Source organism: Grampus griseus (genome assembly GCF_964374135.1).
Source record: "Grampus griseus genome assembly, chromosome: 1".
Lineage (NCBI taxonomy): Eukaryota > Metazoa > Chordata > Mammalia > Artiodactyla > Delphinidae > Grampus > Grampus griseus.
In genome coordinates this window covers 89,182,957-89,206,543 of record NC_139017.1, presented here as the reverse complement: position 1 = coordinate 89,206,543, position 23,587 = coordinate 89,182,957, and the positions used below count along the sequence as shown (strand labels likewise).

Here is a 23,587-nt window from a genome sequence, read left to right as displayed (position 1 = left end):
ATGGCCAGAGAAGACAGCTTTATCAAAGTCTCAGAAGAGTCTTAGAAGTTTTAAAGAAATAAAGTTACTATTAGCTCATTTCTTAGGTTATAAGACATTTAAAGTAACCACTTATCTTCTGGAAGAAGTTTGTGATATTGAGTGTTAAGCTGTGTATGGTTTTGTATATAATTATTTATAGAATTTATATTATTTAACTCTCCTATCAAAATTAATAAATTGATTTTCAAACAAAACCCAGAAACAAATAGTGAATGTCACAGAAATGCATACTATTCATTAAATTCATTAAATTCAAAGAATAGGTAACAGTGTCTACAGAGATTCATGGATTGGGTCTTGATTGAACTTGGATGTCTACAGACACATTTTTTGGTGAATAAAGCTTTGTCAGATGAAGCTCAGCATTGGGTGGATCTTATCCACAAAGGAACCATTCAATACTTCCAATAGTATTGGCTACTGGGTAGATCTTATCTACAAAGGAACCATGTTATGAAACTTCTCCAGCCCTGTTCTCTCCCATTTCCCAATGTCATGTCTTTGCACACTCTATTCCTTTCACTGGAAATGCTCATTTCCTCCTTTTTTTTTTTTTGTTTTTTTTTTTTTTTGTTAAATAAACCTTGCTGGCCCTCATGGAAGATTTAGTTTTAACTTAGTTTTTCCTAATTCTCCTCAAGTGAAATGAATTTCTCCTTATATCACTTTGTGTCTCTGTTTTTGGTTTTGTTTTTAAGCACGTCCTCTTTTTTTTCTAGTTATCTGAGCACATGTTTGTCTTACCCACTAAACAAACTTCTTGACAATGAGGACTTACTTCTATGTGGTTCTGAAAAGTTCCTAGGATGATTTTCAAAAGATTCTTTTGAAAAAATCTGGATTAATTATATTAGGTACACCAAGAATCAACCTAGGATGAGGTTATGTGAACAACAGTAACCACTTAGGAGCCTCTTCTAGAGAGGGAGAGCCTGAGGACAGGGTGTGTGCGCCCACGCCTCCAGAATTCCAGGCAGCTCTGAAGAAGTCCTTGGGAAACAATTAGATTTGGGACATGGGTCTCCTCCCTGCAACTACTACTCTGAGGTGACTCCAGGCCAGAAAGATTCTCCCTGTTCCAAACCCTCAACTAAGGAAGGTTGGAGAGGCCCTTTAGGTTTCCTAGGTAGTCAGAAATGCCAGCGTAAACAAGGTTGAACTCAGGGAGATAGAATGTATGGGGATGAAGTGCTTGTTTTCTAAGAGAATTTAATTTGGTGATATGTAATTCTATTATTTTTCTTGTTGCTATTATTAATTTGGCATGCCTTAACTACAAAATTTTTGTGGGATTTTCTTACCCCATCTCCCATATGGCCTCCTTCTTCCAGAACTCTCCTTCTCCCGCTGGTTCCTCCGACTCCCCACTCCCACTCCCACTCCCCAGCCCTAGCATACATGCACACCATGACAAAGCTAGCCTCCTGTAGAGGAAGGAGCTTGCCTTCAGGAACCTCCCATTCTTCTTGCCTTTCTTTTAAGCATCTGGGGACTCCAAGGTGCTAACCCTATTCCTGGGTGTCTTCCACTCCACCATTTCCGGTGTCCTCCTCTGCTTCTATCCAAATTTGATTTCATTCTGTTGGGACCTTGACCTCAGCTCTCTACTGTAGTAACTGGCTCTCATATGAATGAATCCACACTGTTCTGATGAGTGTCAGTATGTTAATTTATTGGGTTAGCCAAAAAGTTCGTTTGGGTTTCTCTGTAACATCTTATAGAAAAACCCAAATGAACTTTCTGGCCAACCCAATAGAAAAAAAAAGATATTAATTATCTTTTATTAATTTTATTAATAAAAGATTAATAATTCCTTTTTAATTTTGACAACACTTACTCATTTTTACTCTGGTCATCAAATGCAGTGCTTCCAAAATTTTAATCTATGCCAAAAGAAGAACTCAGTACCTCACATAGTGCCTGACACATAGACCAACTGAATGTATTATTTATTGAATGAATGAATAAATTAGCTCAAATAGTGACTGTGTTTGGCTTCCTGGTGGGATAAAATAAAAGCCAGACATTAATGAGAGGGATATTTTTAGGCAAACAAGGTTTGCAGTTTCATAATTGACCTTTCTTACAAATGTGAGTTAGGCCTACCCCCATATTTTGAGGAGATGAAACAGATTCCCCACCTAGTTACTTCTCACACATTTTTTTTCTGTCTGATTTAGTAACTATTGTACCAATAGAGGCTTTGTTTTTACTTCTTTTAAAAAGGTTGAATTAGGGCTTCCCTGGTGGCACAGTCGTTGAGAGTCCGCCTGCCGATGCAGGGCACACGGGTTCGTGCCCCGGTCCGGGAAGATCCCGCATGCCGCAGAGCGGCTGGGCCCATGAGCCATGGCCCCTGAGCCTGCGCGTCCGAAGCCTGTGCTCCGCAACGGGAGAGGCCACAGCAGTGAGAGGCCCAAGTACCGCAAAAAAAAAAAAGAAAAAAGAAAAAAAAGGTTGAATTAGATTAATGACTTGCTTTGGTTGAGGTGCAAAAGAAAGACAATCTAGTCACTCTCCACTCTTCCCTATGTCTCCTTGTCTAGTTCTTATCACCATCACCCCTAAGCCTCAGAGCCTCCTCCAACATTTTGGGGAGACAAAGGAAAAGCAATCTGAGGGTACAGTAGCTGCCTGACTCTTCTTTTGTAGCAGACTTAGCTTGAAACTTGCAAGAAAAGGAAATCTTAAGAGCACTTTTTTCATACCAATAATCTCCCCGTTTTTTGTATTCTCTCTCTCACATAAGCAAACATGCAGATTTGGCCTGATGAAAGGCTTACAGAAGTCATCTTCTCCTCTTACCATTTGGAAAAAAACAAAAAGAGTTGTCTAATTGTCTAGATCCCTCTTAAATTTGCCATGATTTCTTCTGTGAAACTCTGACTGAGTTACTGTCTTGATACAAATGATAGTAAGACTCTAAATGAAGGAGTCATGGGTGATGGCAGACTCAGGCCTTAGATGCCTACATTCATCCTTCCTTCTTTTTTAAGATTGCAAATATGAAGAGAAAATGAGGGGAGTGATGCAAAGACAGTGAAGTTTTCAATGTGCAAAAATTAGACTTTTGCATCAATGGAAACAGAGTCTTCCCAAATTTTAAAAGGTGTACACCTGCAAATGCTTCTGTTCATATTGTCTGCCAAGAATTAACACTCTCCGATCATGTTCTGAATGTCCAATCTTTCTCTCCTGCCTGAAACAGATGCTACTTCCATGCCAGTCACAACCACCTGCGGTCACCATGTGTCATGTGGAATCACATACATGTAATGCCATTCCGCCATCTTTTCTCCACTTCTCATTTTATCCAAGCATGTAGTGTGCTGTTATTCTGCGACTGTATACACTCTGTATACATTTCTGTTCTTCCTTGCAAGATTGTGAATGCTTCGGCCACTCCAATCGATGCAGTTATATCGATCTGCTAAATACAGTCATTTGCGTGAGCTGTAAACACAACACTAGAGGGCAGCACTGTGAGTTATGCAGGCTGGGCTACTTCAGAAATGCTTCTGCACAGCTGGACGATGAGAATGTGTGCATAGGTCAGTTCCATTATAATTTCAGCTATTGTTCTGTGCCTTTCACGAGATGGGGAGCTATTTAAGGTGGAGAGGCTGGTGATTTGCACCACAGCTGAGCCAGAATGAACTTTCTCAATGGAGAAAACGTCCTTGTGGTAGACTTAAAGAATTCACTTGTGCAGATTGAAATCATAGTTGGGGGATGTATTTTGAATCCTTGTCTAATTGTTGCTTTAAAGATGATGAGCTGAAAAGTCATGTTTAAGAGATGAAGTAATTCTCTTTTTGTTTTTCTTTTTTTTTGCATGAAATCTTAACACCTGGTCATTTCAACCTGATCTTAAAGTCTTAAGTTGTACACTCAACTTTCAAAATGTAAACTCTTTATAAGGTTTTTAATTATAGATACGAGATTAGGACACAAACTTTTGTAAATAATTGGTAATTAACTAATATTGATTTAAAATATTCCCATTTGGAATTGAAAGCCACTAGCAATTGGTAATGTAGAAGTTTGCCTGGCTTTTCCATCCATAGTAATGAAATTCCACTTACTGAATTTTCCTATAGCCCTCAAAAGGAGAAGCAATTTTTCAAAACTATTCAAGGCAATTAATTCTCTTAGCTTCCAAAGTACATGAGCCCTGGAAAACTGGGGCCACAGGATTCCGTTGAGCATTCTTTCCACCCCCTGTGATGACTGATCATGTCAACTGGAGAGAACCAGGTGCCCTTCACATCCAAAAGAGCTTCTCCTACCTTTTGCGTAGTAGAACCTATCTTTAAGAAAGGGAGCTGATGAAACATAAGAAATAAGAAATGGAATTTCACTTCGTAATGTACTTTGAAGAAGTGCATATATTCAAAATGGTGAAGGGTACATATGTATCTGTTACCATACCAATAGGTAATATATAGGCAACCAATGTTAAAGGTAGATTTTTTCACATAAAGACTAGATTGAATACACAAGCTGAAAAATGAAAGGTGATCTTTTCATCAAAAAAGAAATCAAATCAATCTGTAATTCTGGGATCATTGTTTTCTGATTGGATTGTCAAGGTTATATAGTTATTTGCCAAGTGTCATTTAAAATAGCTGGACAAGTTTTTTCAGTTAAAATGGGCCAAGTTTTTATAATACTGTTTATGTCTATAGTATGTTCTATTTTTCAAAGTGCTTCCTTATTATTTGTGAATTAGTGGAGAAATCCCTGGACTTAGAGGCTGGAGAGCTGGGTTCAAGTCCCAGTTTGCTATTTAATAGCTGTGTGCCTTAGGTAAGTCGTTGAAAACTCCTGGTCAAATTGGTGTCATATGGGATGCACAGGAAACACTTGGTAAACTGTGAACTGACTTGCAAGTATGTTTTTTGTTTGTTTGTTTGTTTTGTTTTTACTTAATCCTCATTAACAAAACCATGGTGGTAAGTACTCCACTGATAATTTCCCCTATTTTCTAGTTGAGAAAAAGTAAGGCAAATTGACCCAAATCATACAGCTTTAGTAAAGAGTTAGTTTTCTGACTTCAAAGCTTTTGAACGCTTTCTCCCAACTACCCTGACACAATTAGCAAAGCTAAGCTTGTCAGACTTTTACTTATGGTATGTTTTTAGGATGACAGCAGCAATTCCACTATGAGCTTGTGAACAGAAGTTCAATTGCCTTTATAACATTTGGGTTACAAAGATTTGAGAATATTAATAAAAACCAAAAGGCACATAGCTGTCTGAATTTTGAATGCAGTTACATTTTGCTGAATGTCATTTGTAAAAATATATAAATGTCATACTATAAATATGTTAACAAGTGGAAAGGTAAAATAAATAGGAACACAGGAATAAAAGCTAATCAGTTTTTCAAAATACAAAACATTACAATAAGATGTAAATGTTTTGCAATATCAATTTCATATTATTTTCAATAAATCAAAGAAAAAGACCTTAAAAGAAAAGATTTTATTCCATAAAATTTCTCATAGCAGGTAACTTAACAATATCCCAATATATTTTACTCAGAGTATTCTATTCTAATGAATTCCTCCCCTTTTCCAGTTCTAAAGTAATCTATGAACTACAAAATCCACAATTCCTGTCTAATTCTAAGAGTCATAGTTCTGTTATAAATCCATATTTGATTATCCACAGACAAGAAGTTGCCATTCAGCTTTTGTCTTTTAAATCATGTAAAATACAGATGAATGGAAAGTTTAATATACATTCTTGTATTTATTTCTACTTAAAAAAATCAAACACAGTTCTTTTCTCCCTTTCTAGAAACTTTGTTAATTAAAGTTATAAATCTTGGAGAGGATTTTATATTATTGAGGTAAACATATCCCTATTCAGTATTTTGTGCTCTTCAAACCAAGTGGATATAGGTAAACACAAAGATGAGTATTTTTAGATAGCATTAAAATTAGCTACAGTATACCTCCACATACCAAAATTCCTTAAATTGTTGCTCTTTTCCTAAGGGGTAAAATTGTTTTTAAAGAATGAACTGAAAAATTTGGCTAGCTGGTATATGCTACATCCGGTCTATCTTTTGTCTTTAGTCTCTATAAGCGTACGAAAGTTTCCTAAAAGAGTTATAGCTTCCACTTTTCCCACTGGAGGGGCCAAGGGCAGAGCTGTCAGGCTGCCTGGGCATGAGACTGAGGATGAGGTGTGCTCTCTGAAGGCCATTGGAAGCCTGTGGCTCCATTACCAAGGTTTTCCCTATGGGGCAGCACCAACCTATTCTCTATTTTTTACATTTAAGTTCCCCAAAGGGCTTGCAGCAGGACTGAGAATTAAATTTGAGAGGATGCACCTCAAGTAATTGAGTTAATTTTAATGCCATTTTGTATAGAAAGCACTAATGAAAATGAATGGATATTTACCGAATTCACTTTCACAGAATTAGGCACTAATCCCTGAAAATTTGAACTTCATCTAAGCCGTCTCTAAACTTAAGGGGAAAAAAGGCACTTTGCCATTTCTTTAACAATTGGCAATGAAATCCACCACCCTGGCTATGAGGGAACAGCACATATCTTTGACAAAATGTTGACTGTGTTGAAATAGATGTCTTAAACTATTTGCATCATTTTATATTATGGCAAATATAAAATGCACGCTACTCCATGTTGTCACAGTGATCGCTGCTTTGTGATTCCTGGTAAATTTACCCATTTTCATACAAATTCCAAGCCAGCCATGTTTCCGAAGATGCATGTAATTAGCCTGTATGATGCAGCAATTTCATGAAGATAACATCCTTGCATGCTTCCATTTCATATAAGCTCAAACATTAAGCAGGAAGCTAGAGGATATGTGGCTTGTGACCTTGGGTAATCACTGCTAATAATCCCTGATAACAAGTTTGACATCTGAATGAAATGCAGGGCTCAGCAGCTGCTACTAAACATATCTCCAATTATGATGTATTATTGTTTTCATTCCCCTGGAAACCCAAGATCAGGTAATCAGAGGTACCTTCTGTAAAACAAAGCAAACATAAGACACTTCTAATACTTATAAATCAATTGTAGTATAACTTTTTAATCAGACTTCCAAAAGTATTTCATGTTGTTTTTTAGTCTAACAGTCCTGTATATTCTTCCTAGTTTCATGGAATAAAATATAATTCTCCAAGGCCATCCTCATCACCCCAACATCTACCATTGACTGTCGTTCCAGAAATGATATTTTTTAAACTAAATTATTTGTATGTAATGTGGAGTGTAGACCCCACCTCTCCTTGTCACTTATTTTCCTGACTAACATTACACTTACCACCTTTTGTATGACAACCACTGAGATGTACCATGGTTTAGATGTTCCACATTTCTAAAAATTTTGTTTACTTTTTTTTTACATCTAAAACCTTTTATTAATCAGTTGTTACGGGCTAATTGACTAGCACAGTATGTGAATTCATATTGGCCAGATGTAACTGTACTCCCTGGCTTATGAAATGTTGGTGATTCATTGTCAACTTATACACTTTATACACTAAATAGTAAGAAACATATTATAGTAGTTTTGCTATAGGTATATACTTATAGTGTGTGTGTGTGTGTATTTTTAAAGCCACAACAAAATTGCTATTTAAAAATGTTTTAAACAACTGCTGTATATACACACATTAAAATAGAAAATGCCAATTTAAAATAAAACTCCAATTATTAAGTGCAAATCAGTCCAGACAAGGAGAGAGCATTTTAGACTTTATTTGGTTTTATTTTTACCTATGTATGTTACTCTTAGTCATACAAACGTTTGTGTCTTAAGGATGCTGAACTTCAAAATTGACTTACTCAACATGAAATAAATGATTCTAAGGTACTCCACATTCTTTGAAGAAATTATATGATTAGTCCCTATGACAAAAACAGAACCAAACCTCTGGATCTCTCTATTTAACAGTAAACCCTGAATCTCCATTGCCAATCTAAGATGCTAAACTTAAAGTTATTAAACTAAAATTCTCAGGGTTTCTCACAGTTGGTTGCTTGGTTAGTTGCTTGGTGTGATTTTATTTGGTTTTTTGACATGAAAACCTCTTAATGGGACCATTTTAAAATAAAGGAAATCAAGAGACAGAGGGGCGTAATAACTTGCCCAGTATTATACAGTGGGATTACAAAAAAAGTAACTTTGGCCTACAAATTCCAAAAGCTGGAAACTAGCTGCTGTTACCTTTCAAGCTAATGGAAGCCTAAGGAATTCTTATTTCTGATTCAGCCTTTAAGAAAAACAGAGCTTCAGAAGTAAAAATATTCTGCATAATAATGTGTGAGGAATCAAGAAATTATTCTGTTTACTGTTTATTACACAAAGTTATATTGTTCTGTCCATAGACATTATAATGATACAAGTCTCAAATTATGCCTATGTTGAAATTTATCTAGGATTACAAAATTCATTTTTCTTTCATGATTGTTAACCTAGGTTGCATAAAAGCTATACTAACTTAACATGCGTAGCAGATACAATATCTAAAGGCTCATCACAACATTGTATAAATATATATATAAAGCACCATCCCAAATCATATAGTAAAACTGACTTTGAATGAACAAAGTGCGTTCATATTCCACTTTAACAATGTTCAGCAGTTCTCAAATTTTGAGTGTAACCGATAAGCTCATTTGAATAATTTAAAACAGATTTTACACTGATGGCATATTGATTTATCCTTGATATATAAAGGATATATAAAGGATTCTCATTGCATTCATTAAACCATCTAAAAATGCCCTAACAAATGGAACCTCCATTACGATCTGTTACCAGTGAAGAGCATGATGTCTTATTTCCTTGGAGGTTTTCAGTTGACTTCCTCCCATAACATAAAAATGATATCATGGAAGGCTGAGCAAATAAATAAATGGACCTGAAATAGCCATATTTGCCAAAGCATTTCATTAGTGGACATCTTTCTTTAAGTGATGTATTTAAGTAAGCAACACTCCTGTGTTGATAACTTATAAGCCATGCGGACTTGTCTCCAGCCTGTGTGTTGTCTTGTTTCTACAGAGTGTTATTGTAACCCTTTGGGCTCAGTCCATGATCGTTGTAATGGCTCAGGATTTTGTGAGTGTAAGACTGGAACAACAGGGCCTAAGTGTGATGAGTGTCTGCCGGGAAATTCCTGGCACTACGGCTGTCAACGTAAGTAACTCTGGGAGCTGTCCTCTGCCTGCTGCAGCATGGCTGATCCTGCTTGTCTAGGCCGGTGCGTGCAGCTTCTCAGAGCAGAAAAAGGCCCAAACCGCTGACAAGCTTTAAAAACTACATAATGCCTCAGCCTATGTATAGGAGAGAGAGCAATCCATCAGCTATCCAGCTGGCTCCTTTGAAGCCCACCCTTGTCCCCTCTGATGGCTGGAGAAACTTACACTGACATACTGTATGCAGATCCATGTACCTGGCCAGACCATAAATTAAGTGGCACAATAGGGACCCAGCTTAGAAATCCTTACCGCAAAATGAAGGGTGATGTGTATGTGGTTAATATATTTCTTGAACTACCCTGGAGCTCCAGAGTTCATAAATTAAATGATATCTGCATAACTTATTACCACCCTTGTATCATACCCATCACTGAATCTGAACCAAAAACCTAAAGGTAATAAATCTAAGGGATATTTAAATGCCAGGATAAAATAAATGATGAAAATCAATATTGATTTTAAGCCTCTGAGGTTAGGCACCATGCAGTGAGCCTTAGACAGATGCCATTTGGTTCAACCTCATTTCTCTGAGGATTATCAGGCGTTCTTAAAAGCTTGTCAAGGCAGGTGGCATGTTGGTGTATTCAGGGAAGAGAAATTTTAAAATCTGAGCAGAAGCTTCCTTCTGTCATTCATAACCATTTTTGCATTTTAATTCTGCATTAACTTTCCTCTATCTGTACACAGTCAGCTTACTAATATTAAAAAGCCACCAGGCAAAGCCTCTGGAGAGCGCAGTCCAATACAAAACCATGCAAGCCACACGTGTAACTTTAAATGTATTGTTATCCACATTAAAAAAGTAAAAATAAATAGAAGTGGATTTTAATAACTTCTTTTATCCAAAAAAAACCCTGAAATATTATCATTTCAACATAGAATTAATGTTAAAGTTGTTAAGGATATATTTTACATTTCTCATAGTCCTTGAAATCAGATGTTTAATGCTTACAGAACTCTCAATTAGAACTAGCCCTACTGCAAGGCTTAATAGACACATATGTCTACCATATTGGACAGCACAGCTCTAGAGGTTTTTTGCTTACTTTTCACTTGAAAAATCGTCAGTATGCAGGAACTATCTAAAGCAGGTTTCTACCAGGGATGTACAGAATATTTTATCTGCTATTTATGGAATGTATAGTTATCTGAAGGCTACATTTCTACATATTATAAAGCCAAAGTGAAATTTACTGCCATACTAATGCCATGGGCAGCGGTGAACTATGGTGATAATTGAGAGATTTGGCATTGAGCAGGCCAAGGTTAGGATAGGATCTAGAAGCTAGAGGATGAGCATCTCCAGCCATGCTGGAGAATCATTAAAAGCGTCAAATAGTGAGAAGTCAGGCAGCACTTCTGCACATAAGCTCTGGATAAGGCCGTGGTTTTAACGTTGTACACACTGTAGGTTCCCAGAAAGCACCTGAAGGGTCTGAATGAGTTTGGGATCCCAGATACAATGTGAGGAGCCAGGACTCAGAGGATAAGTCATCAGTCCTGGAACATCTAGATGTAGAGGCCCAAAGAAGGCTGACAGTCAGGAGGAGAGAAGGAGAGACAAAGGAAGGGCCGAAATCAGCAACAAGAGTCAAAGCATAAGGAATGAGGAGACTTTATAATGAAGGCACACCTTCTCAAAGGGAAAGTCTCATGTAAACTACCTGATGCAACAGGACCTAATGAATGGGTTCCTGAAGTGTAATCAGCGAAAGACATTGGAGAGGAAAATTAATCAAGCCTTAGAGGAAATGTATGCCAAAAAAGGGCCTAACTTGATTTTTCTGTGTTAATTTCCTGGAGTATTATAAAAAATGTAATGTCCTCAAATTTTTCCTTCTGGCATTGGAAGACTGGATTTAAGCAGGGCTCTACCACACAAAGGCTGTATGGTGTACAAAACCCTCCATGCCTCAGCTCCAGCACCTTACATCCTTGGTATGTAGATCAGTGAGATTATAGGAGCTTTATCCTCTTGAGTGTTTCTTTACTTATTTTTTTAATTTTTGAATTTTATTTTATTTATTTATTTTATACAACAGGTTCTTACTACTCATCAGTTTTATCCACATCAGTGTATACATGTCACTCCCAATCGCCCAATTCATCACACCACCACCACCACGCCCCCGCCGCTTTCCCCCCTTAGTGTCCATACGTTTCTTCTCTACATATGTGTCTCAGTTTCTGCCCTGCAAACTGGTTCATCTGTACCATTTTTCTAGGTTCCACATAGATGCATTAATATGCAATATTTATTTTTTTCTTTCTGACTTACTTCACTCTGTATGACAGTCTCTAGATCCATCCACGTCGCAACAAATGACCCAATTTCGTTCCTTTTTATGGCTGAGTAATATTCCGTTGTATGTATGTACAACAACTTCTTTATCCATTTGTCTGTCAATGGGCATTTAGGTTGCTTCATGACCTGGCTATTGTAAATAGTGCTGCAGTGAACACTGGGGTGCATGTGTCTTTTTGAATTATGGTTTTCTCTGTGTATACACGCAATAGTAGGATTGCTGGGTCAAATGGTAATTCTATTTTTAGTTTTTTAAGGAAACTCCATACTGTTCTCCACAGTGGCTGTATCAATTCACATTCCCACCAACAGTGAAAGAGGGTTCCCTTTTCCCCACACCCTCTCCAGCATTTGTTGTTTGTAGATTTTCTGATGATGCCCATTCTAACTGGTGTGAGGTGATACCTCATTGTAGTTTTCATTTGCATTTCTCTAATAATTAGTGATGTTGAGCAGCTTTTCATGTGCTTCTTGGCCATCTGTATGTCTCCTTTGGAGAAATGTCTGTTTAGGTCTTCTGCCCATTTTTGGATTGGGTTATTTGTTTTTTTGATATTGAGCTGCATAAGCTGCTTGTATGTTTTGGAGATTAATCCTTTGTCAGTTGCTTCACTTGCAAATCTTTTCTCCCATTCTGAGGGTTGTCTTTTCATCTTGTTTATGGTTTCCTTTGCTGTGCAAAAGCTTTGAAGTTTCATTAGGTCCCATTTCTTTATTTTTGTTTTTATTTCCATTACTCTAGGAGGTGGATCAAAAAAGCTCTTGCTGTAATTTATGTCAAAGAGTGTTCTTCCTATGTTTTTCACTAAGAGTTTTATAGTGTCCGGTCTTACATTTAGGTCTCTAATCCATTTTGAGTTTATTTTTGTGTATGGTGTTAGGGAGTGTCCTAATTTCATTCTTTTACACGTAGCTGTCCAGTTTTCCCAGCACCACTTATTGAAGAGACTGTCTTTTCTCCATTGTATATCCTTGCCTCCTTTGTCATAGATTAGTTGACCATAGGTTCATGGCTTTATCTCTGGCCTTTCTATCCTGTTCCATTGATCTATCTTTCTGTTTTTGTGCCAATACCATATTGTCTTGATTACTGTAGCTTTGTAGTATAGTCTGAAGTCAGGGAGTCTGATTCCTCCAGCTCTGTTTTTTTCCCTCAAGACTGCTTTGGCTATTTGGGGTCTTTTGTGTCTCCATACAAATTTTAAGGTTTTTTGTTCTAATTCTGTAAAAAATGCCATTGGTAATTTGATAGGGATTGCATTGAATCTGTACATTGCTTTGGGTAGTATGGTCATTTTCACAATGTTGATTCTTCCAATCCAAGAACATGGTATATCTCTCCATCTGTTGGTATCATCTTTAATTTCTTTCATTAGTGTCTTATAGTTTTCTGTATACAGGTCTTTTGTCTCCCTAGGTAGGTGTATTCCTAGGTATTTTATTCTTTTTGTTGCAGTGGTAAATGGGAGTGTTTCCTTAATTTCTCTTTCAGAGTTTTCATCATTAATATATAAGAATGCAAGAGATTTCTGAGCATTAATTTTGTATCCTGCAACTTTGCCAAATTCATTGATTAGCTCTAGTAGTTTTCTGGTGGCATCCTTAGGATTCTTTATGTATAGTATCATGTCATCTGCAAACAGTGACAGTTTAACTTCTTCTTTTCCAATTTGTATTCCTTTTATTTCTTTTTCTTCTCTGATTGCCATGGCTAGGACTTCCAAAACTATCTTGAATAATAGTGACAAGAGTGGATATCCTTGTCTAGTTCCTGATCTTAGAGGAAATGCTTTCAGTTTTTTACCATTGAGAATGATGTTGGCTGTGGGTTTGTTGTATATGGCCTTTATTATGTTGAGATAGGTTCCCTCTATGTCCACTTTCTGGAGAGTTTTTATCATAAATCGGTGTTGAATTCTGTCAAAAGCTTTTTCTGCATCTATTGAGATGATCATATGGTTTTTATTATTCAGTTTGTTAATATGGTGTATCACATTGCTTGATTTGCATATATTGAAGAATCCTTGCATCCCTAGGATAAATCCCATTTGATCATGGTGTATGATCCTTTTAAAGTGTTGTTGGATTCTGTTTGCTAGTATTTTGTTGAGGAGTTTTGCATCTATATTCATCAGTGATATCGGTCTGTAATTTTCTTTTTTTGTAGTATCGTTGTCTGGTTTTGGTATCACGGTGATGGTGGCCTCATAGAATAAGTTTGGGAGTGTTCCTTCCTCCACAATTTTTTGGAAGAGTTTGAGAAGTATGGATGTTAGCTCATCTCTAAATGTTTATAGAATTCACCTGTGAGGCCATCTGGTCCTGGGCTTTTGTTTGTTGGAAGATTTTTAATCACAGTATGAATTGCAGTGTTTGTGATTGGTCTGTTCATATTTTCTATTTCTTCCTGGTTCAGTCTTGGAAGGTTATACTTTTCTAAGAATTTGTCCATTTCTTCCAGGTTGTCCATTTTATTGGCATAGAGTTGCTTGCAGTAGTCTCTTAAGATGCTTTGTATTTCTGCGATGTCTGTTGTAACTTCTCCTTTTTCATTTTTAATTTTATTGATTTGAGTCCTCTCCCTCTTTTTCTTGATGACTCTGGCTACTGGTTCATCAATTTTGTTTATCTTCTCAAAGAACCAGCTTTTAGTTTTATTTATCTTTGCTTTTGTTTTCTTTGTTTCTATTTCATTTATTTCTGCTCTGATCTTTATGATTTCTTTCCTTCTGCTAACTTTGGGTTTTGTTTATTCTTCTTTCTCTAGTTCCTTTAGGTGTAAGGTTAGATTGTTTATTTGAGATTTTTTTTTGTTTCTTGAGGTAGGCTTGTATAGCTATAAACTTCCCTCTTAGAACTACTTTTGCTGTATCCCATAGGTTTTGGATAATCATGTTTTCATTGTCATTTGTCTCTAGGTATTTTTTGATTTCCTCTTTGATTTCTTCAGTGATCTCTTGGTTATTTAGTAACATATTGTTTAATCTCCATGTGTTTGTGTTTTTTACATTATTTTCCCTGTAATTGATTTCTAATCTCATAGCATTGTGGTCAGAAAAGATGCTTGATATGATTTCAATTTTCTTAAATTTACTGAGGCTTGATTTGTGATCCAAGATGTGATCTATCCTGGAGAATGTTCCGTGCGCACTTGAGAAGAAAGTGTAATCTGCTGTTTTTGGATGGAATGCCCTATAAATATCAATTGAATCTATCTGGTCTATTGTGTCATTTAAAGCTTCTGTTTCCTTATTTATTTTCTGTTTGGATGATCTGTCCATTGGTGTAAGTGAGGTGTTAAAGTCCCCCACTATTATTGTGTTACTGTCGATTTCCTGTTTTAAAGCTGTTAGCAGTTGCCTTATGTATTGAGGTGCTCCTATGTTGGGTGCATATATATTTATAATTGTTATATTTTATTCTTGGATTGATCCCTTGATCATTATGTAGCGTCCTTTCTTGTCTCTTGTAACATTCTTTATTTTAAAGTCTATTTTATCTGATATGAGTATTGCTACTCCAGCTTTCTTTTGATTTCCATTTGCATGGAATATCTTTTTCCATCCCCTCACTTTCAGTCTGTATGTGTCCCTAGGTCTGAAGTGGGTCTCTTGTAGACAGTATATATATGGGTCTTGTTTCTGTATCCATTCAGCAAGCCTGTGTCTTTTGGTTGGAGCATTTAATCCAGTCACGTTTAAGGTAATTATCAATATGTATGTTCCTAGTACCATTTTCTTAATTGTTTTGGGTTTGTTTTTGTAGGTTCTTTTCTTCTCTTGTGTTTCCTACTTAGTTAAGTTCCTTTAACATTTGTTGTAGAGCTGGTTTGGTGGTGCTGAGTTCTCTTAGCTTTTGCTTTTCTGTAAAGCTTTTGATTTCACCATGGAATCTGAATGAGATCCTTGCCAGCTAGAGTAATCTTTGTTGTAGGTTCTTCTCTTTCATCACTTTAAATATATCATGCCACTCCCTTCTGGATTGTAGAATTTCTGCTGAGAAACCAGCTGTTAACCTTATGGGAGTTCCCTGTTTGTTTCTTGTCATTTTTCCCTTGCTGCCTTCAATAATTTTTCTTTGTCTTTAATTTTTGCCAATTTGATTACTATGTGTCTCAGCATGTTTCTCCTTGGCTTTATCCTGCCTGGGGCTCTCTGCGCTTCCTGGACTTGGGTGGCTATTTTCTTTCCCATGTTAGGGAAGTTTTCGACTATAATTTCTTCAAATATTTTCTTGGGTCCTTTCTCTCTCTCCTCTCCTTCTGAGACCCCTATAATGCAAATGTTTTTGCGTTTAATGTTGTCCCAGAGGTCTTTTAGGCTGTTTTCATTTCATTCTTTTTTCTTTATTCTGTCTGCAGCAGTGAATTCCACCATTCTCTCTTCCAGGTCACTTATCCGTTTTTCTGCCTCAGTTATTCTGCTATCGATTCCTTCTAGTGTATTTTTCATTTCAGTTATTTTATTGTTCATTTCTGTTTGTTTGTTCTTTAATTCTTCTAGGTCTTTGTTAAACATTTCTTGCATCTTCTCAATCTTTGCCTCCATTCTTTTTTTTTTTCTTTTTTGCAGTACATTGGCCTCTCACTGCTGTGGCCTCTCCCATTGCGGAGCACAGGCTCCAGACATGCAGGCTCAGCATCAATGGCTCACGGATCCAGCCGCTTTGCGGCATGTGGGATCCTCCTGGACCGGGGCACAAACCCGCGTCCCCTGCATCGTTTGGCTCCATTCTTTTTCCGAGGTCCTGGATAATCTTCACTATCAATATTCTGAATTCTTTTTCTGGAAGTTTACCTATCTCCACCTCATTTAGTTGTTTTTCTGGGGTTTTATCTTGTTCCTTCATCTGGTACATAGCCCTCTGCCTTTTCTTCTTGTCTATATTTCTGTGAATGTGGTTTTTGTTCCAGAGGCTGCAGGATTGTAATTCTTCATGCTTCTGCTGTGTGCCCTCTGGTGGATGAGGCTATCTGAGAGGCTTGTGCAAGTTTCCTGATGGGAGGGACTTGTGGTGGGTAGAGCTGACTGTTGCTCTGGTGGGCAGAGCTCAGTAAAACTTTAATCCGCTTGACTGCTGATGGGTGGGGCTGGGTTCAATCCCTGTTGGCTGTTTGGCCTAAGGCTATCCAGCCCTGGAGCCTACCCGGGCTCTTTGGTGGGGCTAATGGCGGACTCTGGGAAGGCTCACGCCAAGAAGTACTTCCCAGAACTTCTGCTGGCAGTGTCCTTGTCCTCATGGTGAGGCACAGCCACCCACTGCCTCTGCAGGACACCCTCCAACACTAGCAGGTAGGTCTGGTTCAGTCACCCCTGGGGTCACTGCTCCTTCCCCTGGGTCCTGATGCACACACAATTTGTGTGTGCCCTCCAAGAGTGGAGTCTCTGTTTCCCCCAGTCCTGTCAGAGTCCTGCAATCAAATCCCACGAGCCTTCAAAGTCTGATTCTCTAGGAATTCCTCCTCCCATTACCAGACCTCCAGGTTCAGAAGCCTGACGTGGGGCTCAAGACCTTCACTCTGAAGGTTTGTGATTCACCCACCCAGCAGTTATGGGATTTGATTTTATTGTGATTGCGCCCCTCCTACCATCTCATTGTAGCTTCTCCTTTGGCTTTGGATGTGGGGTATCTTTTTTGGTGAGTTCCAGTGTCTTCCTGTCAATGATTGTTAAGCAGTTAGTTGTGATTCTGTTGTTCTCACAAGAGAGAGTGAGAGCACGTCCTTCTATTCCGCCATCTTGGTTCCAAAAACTTCTTGAGTATTTCTTGAGTACCTACTATAAATTAGGTATTGAGCTTGCAGTAGAGGCTAAAGGTTGAAGAGAGATAGCTGCTTTGGACATGTAGACATGAAGTTCACAAGCTGGAGTGCGAGGCTGACAAGCACCTAACTGTTAGAAGGTGATCAGAGCCAAGCGCTATGTGCCTGATTTTAGTGAAGCCCAGATGGGGAGTAAGGCCTCCCAGAGAGGTGACATTTGTTTGTGTACTCTAGTATTAGTAGATGTTTTCCAGGATGGAACTTCTTGGGCAAAAAGTTCATGAGGTAATGCACTATGTTCCAGAAATATCAAATGGTTTTGATATGATTAGAGGGTAAAGGGTGTGTGTGTTGTGTGTGTTGGGAAGAAGGGAAAATGTTGAAGAAGCAACCAGAGACCAGATCTTGTAGTTTCTTGAATGCCAAGCTACGAAGTTTTATCTCACCAGAGAATAGGTGTGAGGACCATCATACAGGGGAGATATGGGATCCACCATACAGTTTCAAACAGAGAAAGGATAAAATTCTGTTTTAGGAAGATTATTCTGACTACTCTGTAAAGGAAGGACTGGAACAGGGTGAGACTGGATTTACTGTATAAATTTCACATATTTCAAATACACCTTTGAGCATACAATCGTTTTATCTCATTCTGCAATCTTCTTTTCTTTCCTCAACCCACCCACACAGGACTGATATTCTTTGTTAAAATATAGAAATCCTTCTGCCAGTTGGTAAATGGCTATTGCATTAAGATCCTTAAGTGCCTTCCCTAGGATCTCTTAGGTGCCCCCCAAGATCTAGCAACTAACAGGGTAATACCTGTCAGTGGTGTGCCTTCAGCACCAGCTGGTACTGGATACCAGTACTAGAGCAGGTATTCATACTAAGTAGTTAGTGCTTGTAAGTTGATAAATACTTTTCATATCATTCCTTTGTCTGCATATACATGAATACATTCAAAAATGCCTCTCAAATCAATCTCTCTCTCCCCTCCCCAGTCACTCCCTACATCACATGTGCACGTGTACACACATGTGCGTGCACACACACACACACACACACACATATGCTTCTGCTTGCCCTGAGTTGAACCCATCCTTGGGTTGGCCACATTATTAGTGACAGTGATATTAACCTGGCAAGAAGAAATCAAGGCCAAGAAGAAACACAGCGGCCAACTAGGGCTGATAGCAGCATTCGCAGCAATGAGCAGGGATTAAGTGCACATTTAGGTAAGTGGGGCCAGGGAGGAGATGTCGTAATTATCAGGACAGAGTCCGAGGGATCCAGACACAGGGTTCCAGTCCCCCAGAGGACTGGCAAGAGGAGCAATGTAGAACTGCAGTCCAAAAGGACTTGGATTTGGGAATAGAAAATAAAGAAAGAGATTCAGTTGCTGACACTGTCGCTTACATCCTATGAATAGAACTACATGAGTACACACTTAGGCTCTGGAGTCATACAGACCCGGGTTTGAATCCCATCTCCACCCCTTACTACCTGCAGGACTTAGAGGAAATTACTTGGGCTCCCTAAGGCTAGTTTTTCATCTAAAAATTAGGATAATACTAGGACCTAACACATATGGTAATTGTGAAGATTCAAGGAAAATAATGTGGAGCTCATGGTCCATAGTAAGATCTCAATTATTATTAGCTAGTTCCAAGCACAAGTTGATTTGTCAAAGAACGAGGTAAGAATCCATGTTTAAAACTAATTGTACAACGATAGTGCAGAAAGTGCAGCCAGAATGGCCACTATTGAGTATCAAATTGTTGACCTAGGGGATTCTAAAAATCCCTTGATCAGAGACAAGACTAATTCAAATGATTGAAACAAAGGTGACCCCAAAAGCAATTGTGTGTCTTCAGCTGGGGAAATCGATAACTCCAGGCTCATTAGTGAACTTTCTCGTGAGGGGGCCACTGATTGTGTGCACCATGAATGTAAGCTGGTCTCTCAGACAAAAGGTGAAACACTTGAAAACCATCAGAATGAGTGGACTTTAGACAGCATGGAATGCACAATTCAGGAAAGAAAGCAGAAATAAAAAGATTTCAAAGAGGACAGGCAGAATCAAACTTAGTACTGAGATTGCTCCACAGAAGAATGAGATTGAGGAGAAAGAGATTTTTTTTTTAATGCACCCCTTTGAAATCCGAGAAGAGGCATGAGCCTCATCCCAGAGAATAAAGCTAAACCTTCTAAAGAGAAAGTAACGTTTCGTGCTTCACACAAAATACGGTTGGTTAACCTGTATTGGAAAATAATGGAACACTTGTTAATGGCACCAAGAAGACTAGACATAGGTCAGGTGTGTGATTTTTTTGGTTTGAAAAATGAAATAGGAATACTCTCACATAGAACCAGTGAGGCTAATGAGGAGATGTATTGTCTTCCTGGTGAATGTATAAGCTACACTGGAACATCATGCCATGTTTATTAAAGCCAGCAATTTCCCCACATTTTTACCTAATTTATATGAATACTAATGGTGCTTTCAGAAGAACTTATAGTGTGAATATTTGGGTTAAAGTCAAAATATTTCGTGACGTAGCTAAATGTTATGATTTGGAAGATAACAGAGAATGTAGGAAATCAAGAACTAAGCACACATAACAACAGGAAGGCTGAGATTAAGTTGCTGGACCATGGTCTATAGTATCAGAATATGTGTTCTTGGAAGGGGTCAGTACATATATTACCAAGAACAGGAAAACATGTATTTAGTAGGAGGCTCAACGGCCTGATCAAGAAGATTTTTCAATTAAATTTAAGAGAAATATAGTGAAAATACCCTTATAAAACTGTAAAACCAGACACTGTGGCAAACCATAAAGTTAAAAAAAAGGCAACGGTTATTCTCAGGAGAAAAATAAGAGAAAGTTTGGGGAACAAAATTCCTTGGCTTAGGTGTATCCCTTCCCAGTGTTTGCATAATAAGTATATTTATTTTCTACTGCTGCTGTAGAAAATCATCACCAATTACCACAAATTTAGTGGCTCAAAACAACACAAATATATTTTCTTACAGTTCTGTATTTAGAAGTAAATAAGGGTCTCACTGGGCTAAGATCACGGTGTCGACAGGGCTGCATTCCCTGCTGGAGGTTCTAGGGGAGAGCCTGTTTCCTTTCCTTTTCCAGCTTCTGGAGGCCACCTGCATTCCTTGGCTTGTGGCCCCTTCCTCTACCTTCAAAGCCAGGAACTTTCCATTTCTCTGTGCCTTTCTTCCATCACCACATCTTTCTCAAACCACAGCCTGGACACAAGTCTCCACTTCTAAGGACCCATGTGATTAGAGTGGAGACCCACAGATAATCTTTCCATCTGAAAGCCCTTAATTTAATCACATCCCTTTTGTCATGTAAAGGAACAGGTTCCAGGAATTAGGATATAGACATCTTTAGGGAGACATTTTTCTCCACCTACCACAATAATCATCAAGAATACAAGCTTTTAATTCCAGGGATAAATATGCAGGTATTATGGAGATGGAATGTAATGCATGCTTGCAATAAAGATATTCAAGGGTAAAACTTTGAAAGAAATACATAATACAATTAGAAAGGAGAGATGTATGTCAAGAAGGTATAGACTTGCACTGTGAATTAGAGACAGTGCAATATTTTTCAGTGAAGATCAAAGATCTTATAGAAAAGGTATTATGAGTGTATATTATAGACGATACAACCATTTAGAGGATATAGATATTGTCCAAAGCCAAATTAGGAAATCTAAATGCTCTGTAATCTTCCAAAATGGGGGAATTCACATATCAAGATATTTGCTAAAAGATGTGTCCTGCTGATTGTTGGCTTGCATGATGAGAATTTCTTCACCTAAAAGAGTGGAAGAAGCAGTCAGTGAACTACTAGTATCACTTATTGGTAGTAGGGAGATAACAACGTCACATAAGAGACCAATGCTATTAAAAACCTTTAAGGGATACTGTCCCGAACCTTAAGAAGAATACAAAATATTCTTGGGGGGGAAACGTAGGATCTTAGACCCTCTTTCAAACACAAGAACACACAAGTTAATGTTTTAAATAAAATCACAAACTGTTTCCAATAGACTACCTAGAGAAAACTGGGAGACTTCTAAACTCACCAACAGGGCTATATGAGGATTTCTTATAAGCTTTTGGTGAACATTTATTAAGTCCCTACTATATACTAGGCACTGTGCTACAAATTAAGGCTATAAAAACAAACTGCAAAAATGTAGAATGGCGTAGAGCTGTGTTAACAAGTTGTTCAATTGGCAAATATGTGGGAATCTTAGCTTCCATTCAAGTTCAATTCCATAAACATTTTGTCATGAGTGGCTAAGAAGCTAACACAATTTCACACAAAACAAGGACCAAAACAGTTTTAGTTCCCCTGACACGTGCCCTGGACAGCCCACAGCAAGAGTCCAGTCATCGGAAAAAAAAAAAACATTTTAACGAAGCAGTGGCATAGGAGGGTTCTGTCTTTGATGAAGGGTTTTTCATATGAAAGAGAGTTTAAAAAGGCTGGTAAGCATATGATTTAACGTGTTACAGTTGTCAACCAGTTTTAGAAGACTATTACGTAACAGAAGGAGTTGTTATTTCAGGAAGATAGAATAGGGACCAGTGGGTAAAAAGAGAGAGTTGGGTTTTCAGCCTTGTATTTTCCAACAATTATTCTCTCCATGTGTTTGAGAATATACAGTAGAGTGCCTTGAGTTATGATAAATCCCCAGACTCTGGAAAAGCTCAAACAGAAGTTGAATGGGCTCCTGTGAGTGATGCTTTTTGGCGAGTTTCTGCTTAAAAGAAAAGTCAAGTGAAAAGATCTCTAAGGCCTCCCCAACTTTCCAGCTCTGACTTTCGGACCAAGACCATGGGGCAAAGGGAAGGTAGAGTGAGAGACGCAGCTCAATTTGTATTAAGACCCCCAGTTCAGCTGCTCAGCTGTCCTCTAGAATCTCCTTACCAACAGACAGACTCTAATACTCTCACTAGCCTTGTTCTCAGTCCTCACTTCTGGTTTCTAAGAATCAGACTTAAGACTTATATAACTTCTTTTTTCTAGAGATTAATTGGTTCCTGTCATAGCTTTTCTGCTACCATAGTTCAGGGGGATCTCTTTTTCTTTCTTTCTTTTTTTTTTGGTCTGAGATTAACTTCTACAAGCCTGACAACTTGTGATCATTAAGATGATGCTTCCATTTGCTTCTCTGAGATGAAGATTATACCTCCTTGGGCAAATACCTTAAACCTAACTTGTAATTTTTCAATTGCTCTAGTCGGAGTCTCCTGCCATTTGCTGTGTTATGCTGAAATGTCCAGTTCACATTTCACCAGTTGCCCTCACATGTTGAATCCATTGACAGGTGGCATGTCACTTAAACAAGGATGTCTGCGATGCTTCAGAGCATTTGCAATCCTAGACACATGATTTCACTCATTTGGTTCTTATATCTCTGTTGGAAAAGTGAATGGCGTCACCGAATCCAAGTTTTTAATTTCCTTGCTGTCAACTTGAACACCGGTCTCATTTCCCTTGCTGAGCACCACATACATAACAGTGATGAAAAATAAATACCTGGAAGGGCACTTGATGTTACTGTTTTCAACTCCTAAGTGTGGGAATGAAGTGCTCGTTAAATAGAACCAGTAGGAGCCTCCCAGAGGTAATTTAGAAACGAAAATATTAGAAAGAAGGAAGATAGAAAGTGGCTATTCGTAGGTATTACAGATATGCTGGGTTGTCCTCCTGGAGGGAAATGGCTCATTTTGTCAGCTAGAAGAGCAAACCCAGGGTTGCTCCCACTTGTGAAATTTCTCCTGATTCAGCAGAACAGTGCCAAACTACTCGGTCATGCTAATAGCCATCACTTTCCAGTGACAGTCCTGTTTTCCCTTCATTCTTTAAGTTGGGATTGATAGGAAAATCCACTGACCTCTAATACATCAGGGACCCAGTGCCAGCTATGAGCAGAGGAGTTGGGGTTTACACTTACACTGTGGAGAGTGCTCTAATGCTTCACACCACTAATGGCTCACTCAGAACCACCACAGAAGCAAAGGCTGATGGAGCAGGTTGGAAGAAGTGAGTTTTTCAGAATGCCCTTCACAGTAGGATCATATCCTAATACATTCAAAACCTGAGTCTCTTGAATTGCTGAAGCTCAGCATAGAACAAATACAAATAGTGGAATTACTAACAGCAATTCCAGGCTCCCTCCTGACATT

General features: G+C 38.2%; 1 protein-coding gene across 2 annotated transcripts in view; it reads left to right on the top strand.

Annotated features, from left to right (window-relative positions):
• NTNG1 (netrin G1) overlaps window positions 1-23,587 on the top strand; it is a gene marked incomplete at both ends in the record, with an annotated part of 325,294 nt that overhangs the window by 265,135 nt on the left and 36,572 nt on the right. Inside the window, 2 exons of one of the 2 annotated variants that reach the window (XM_082661458.1) lie at window positions 3,426-3,593; window positions 9,096-9,230. In XM_082661458.1, the coding sequence (XP_082517584.1) occupies window positions 3,426-3,593; window positions 9,096-9,230 (303 nt within the window). The remainder of the gene's footprint in view (window positions 1-3,425; window positions 3,594-9,095; window positions 9,231-23,587) is intronic. The other variant, XM_082661459.1, reaches the window with a different exon arrangement.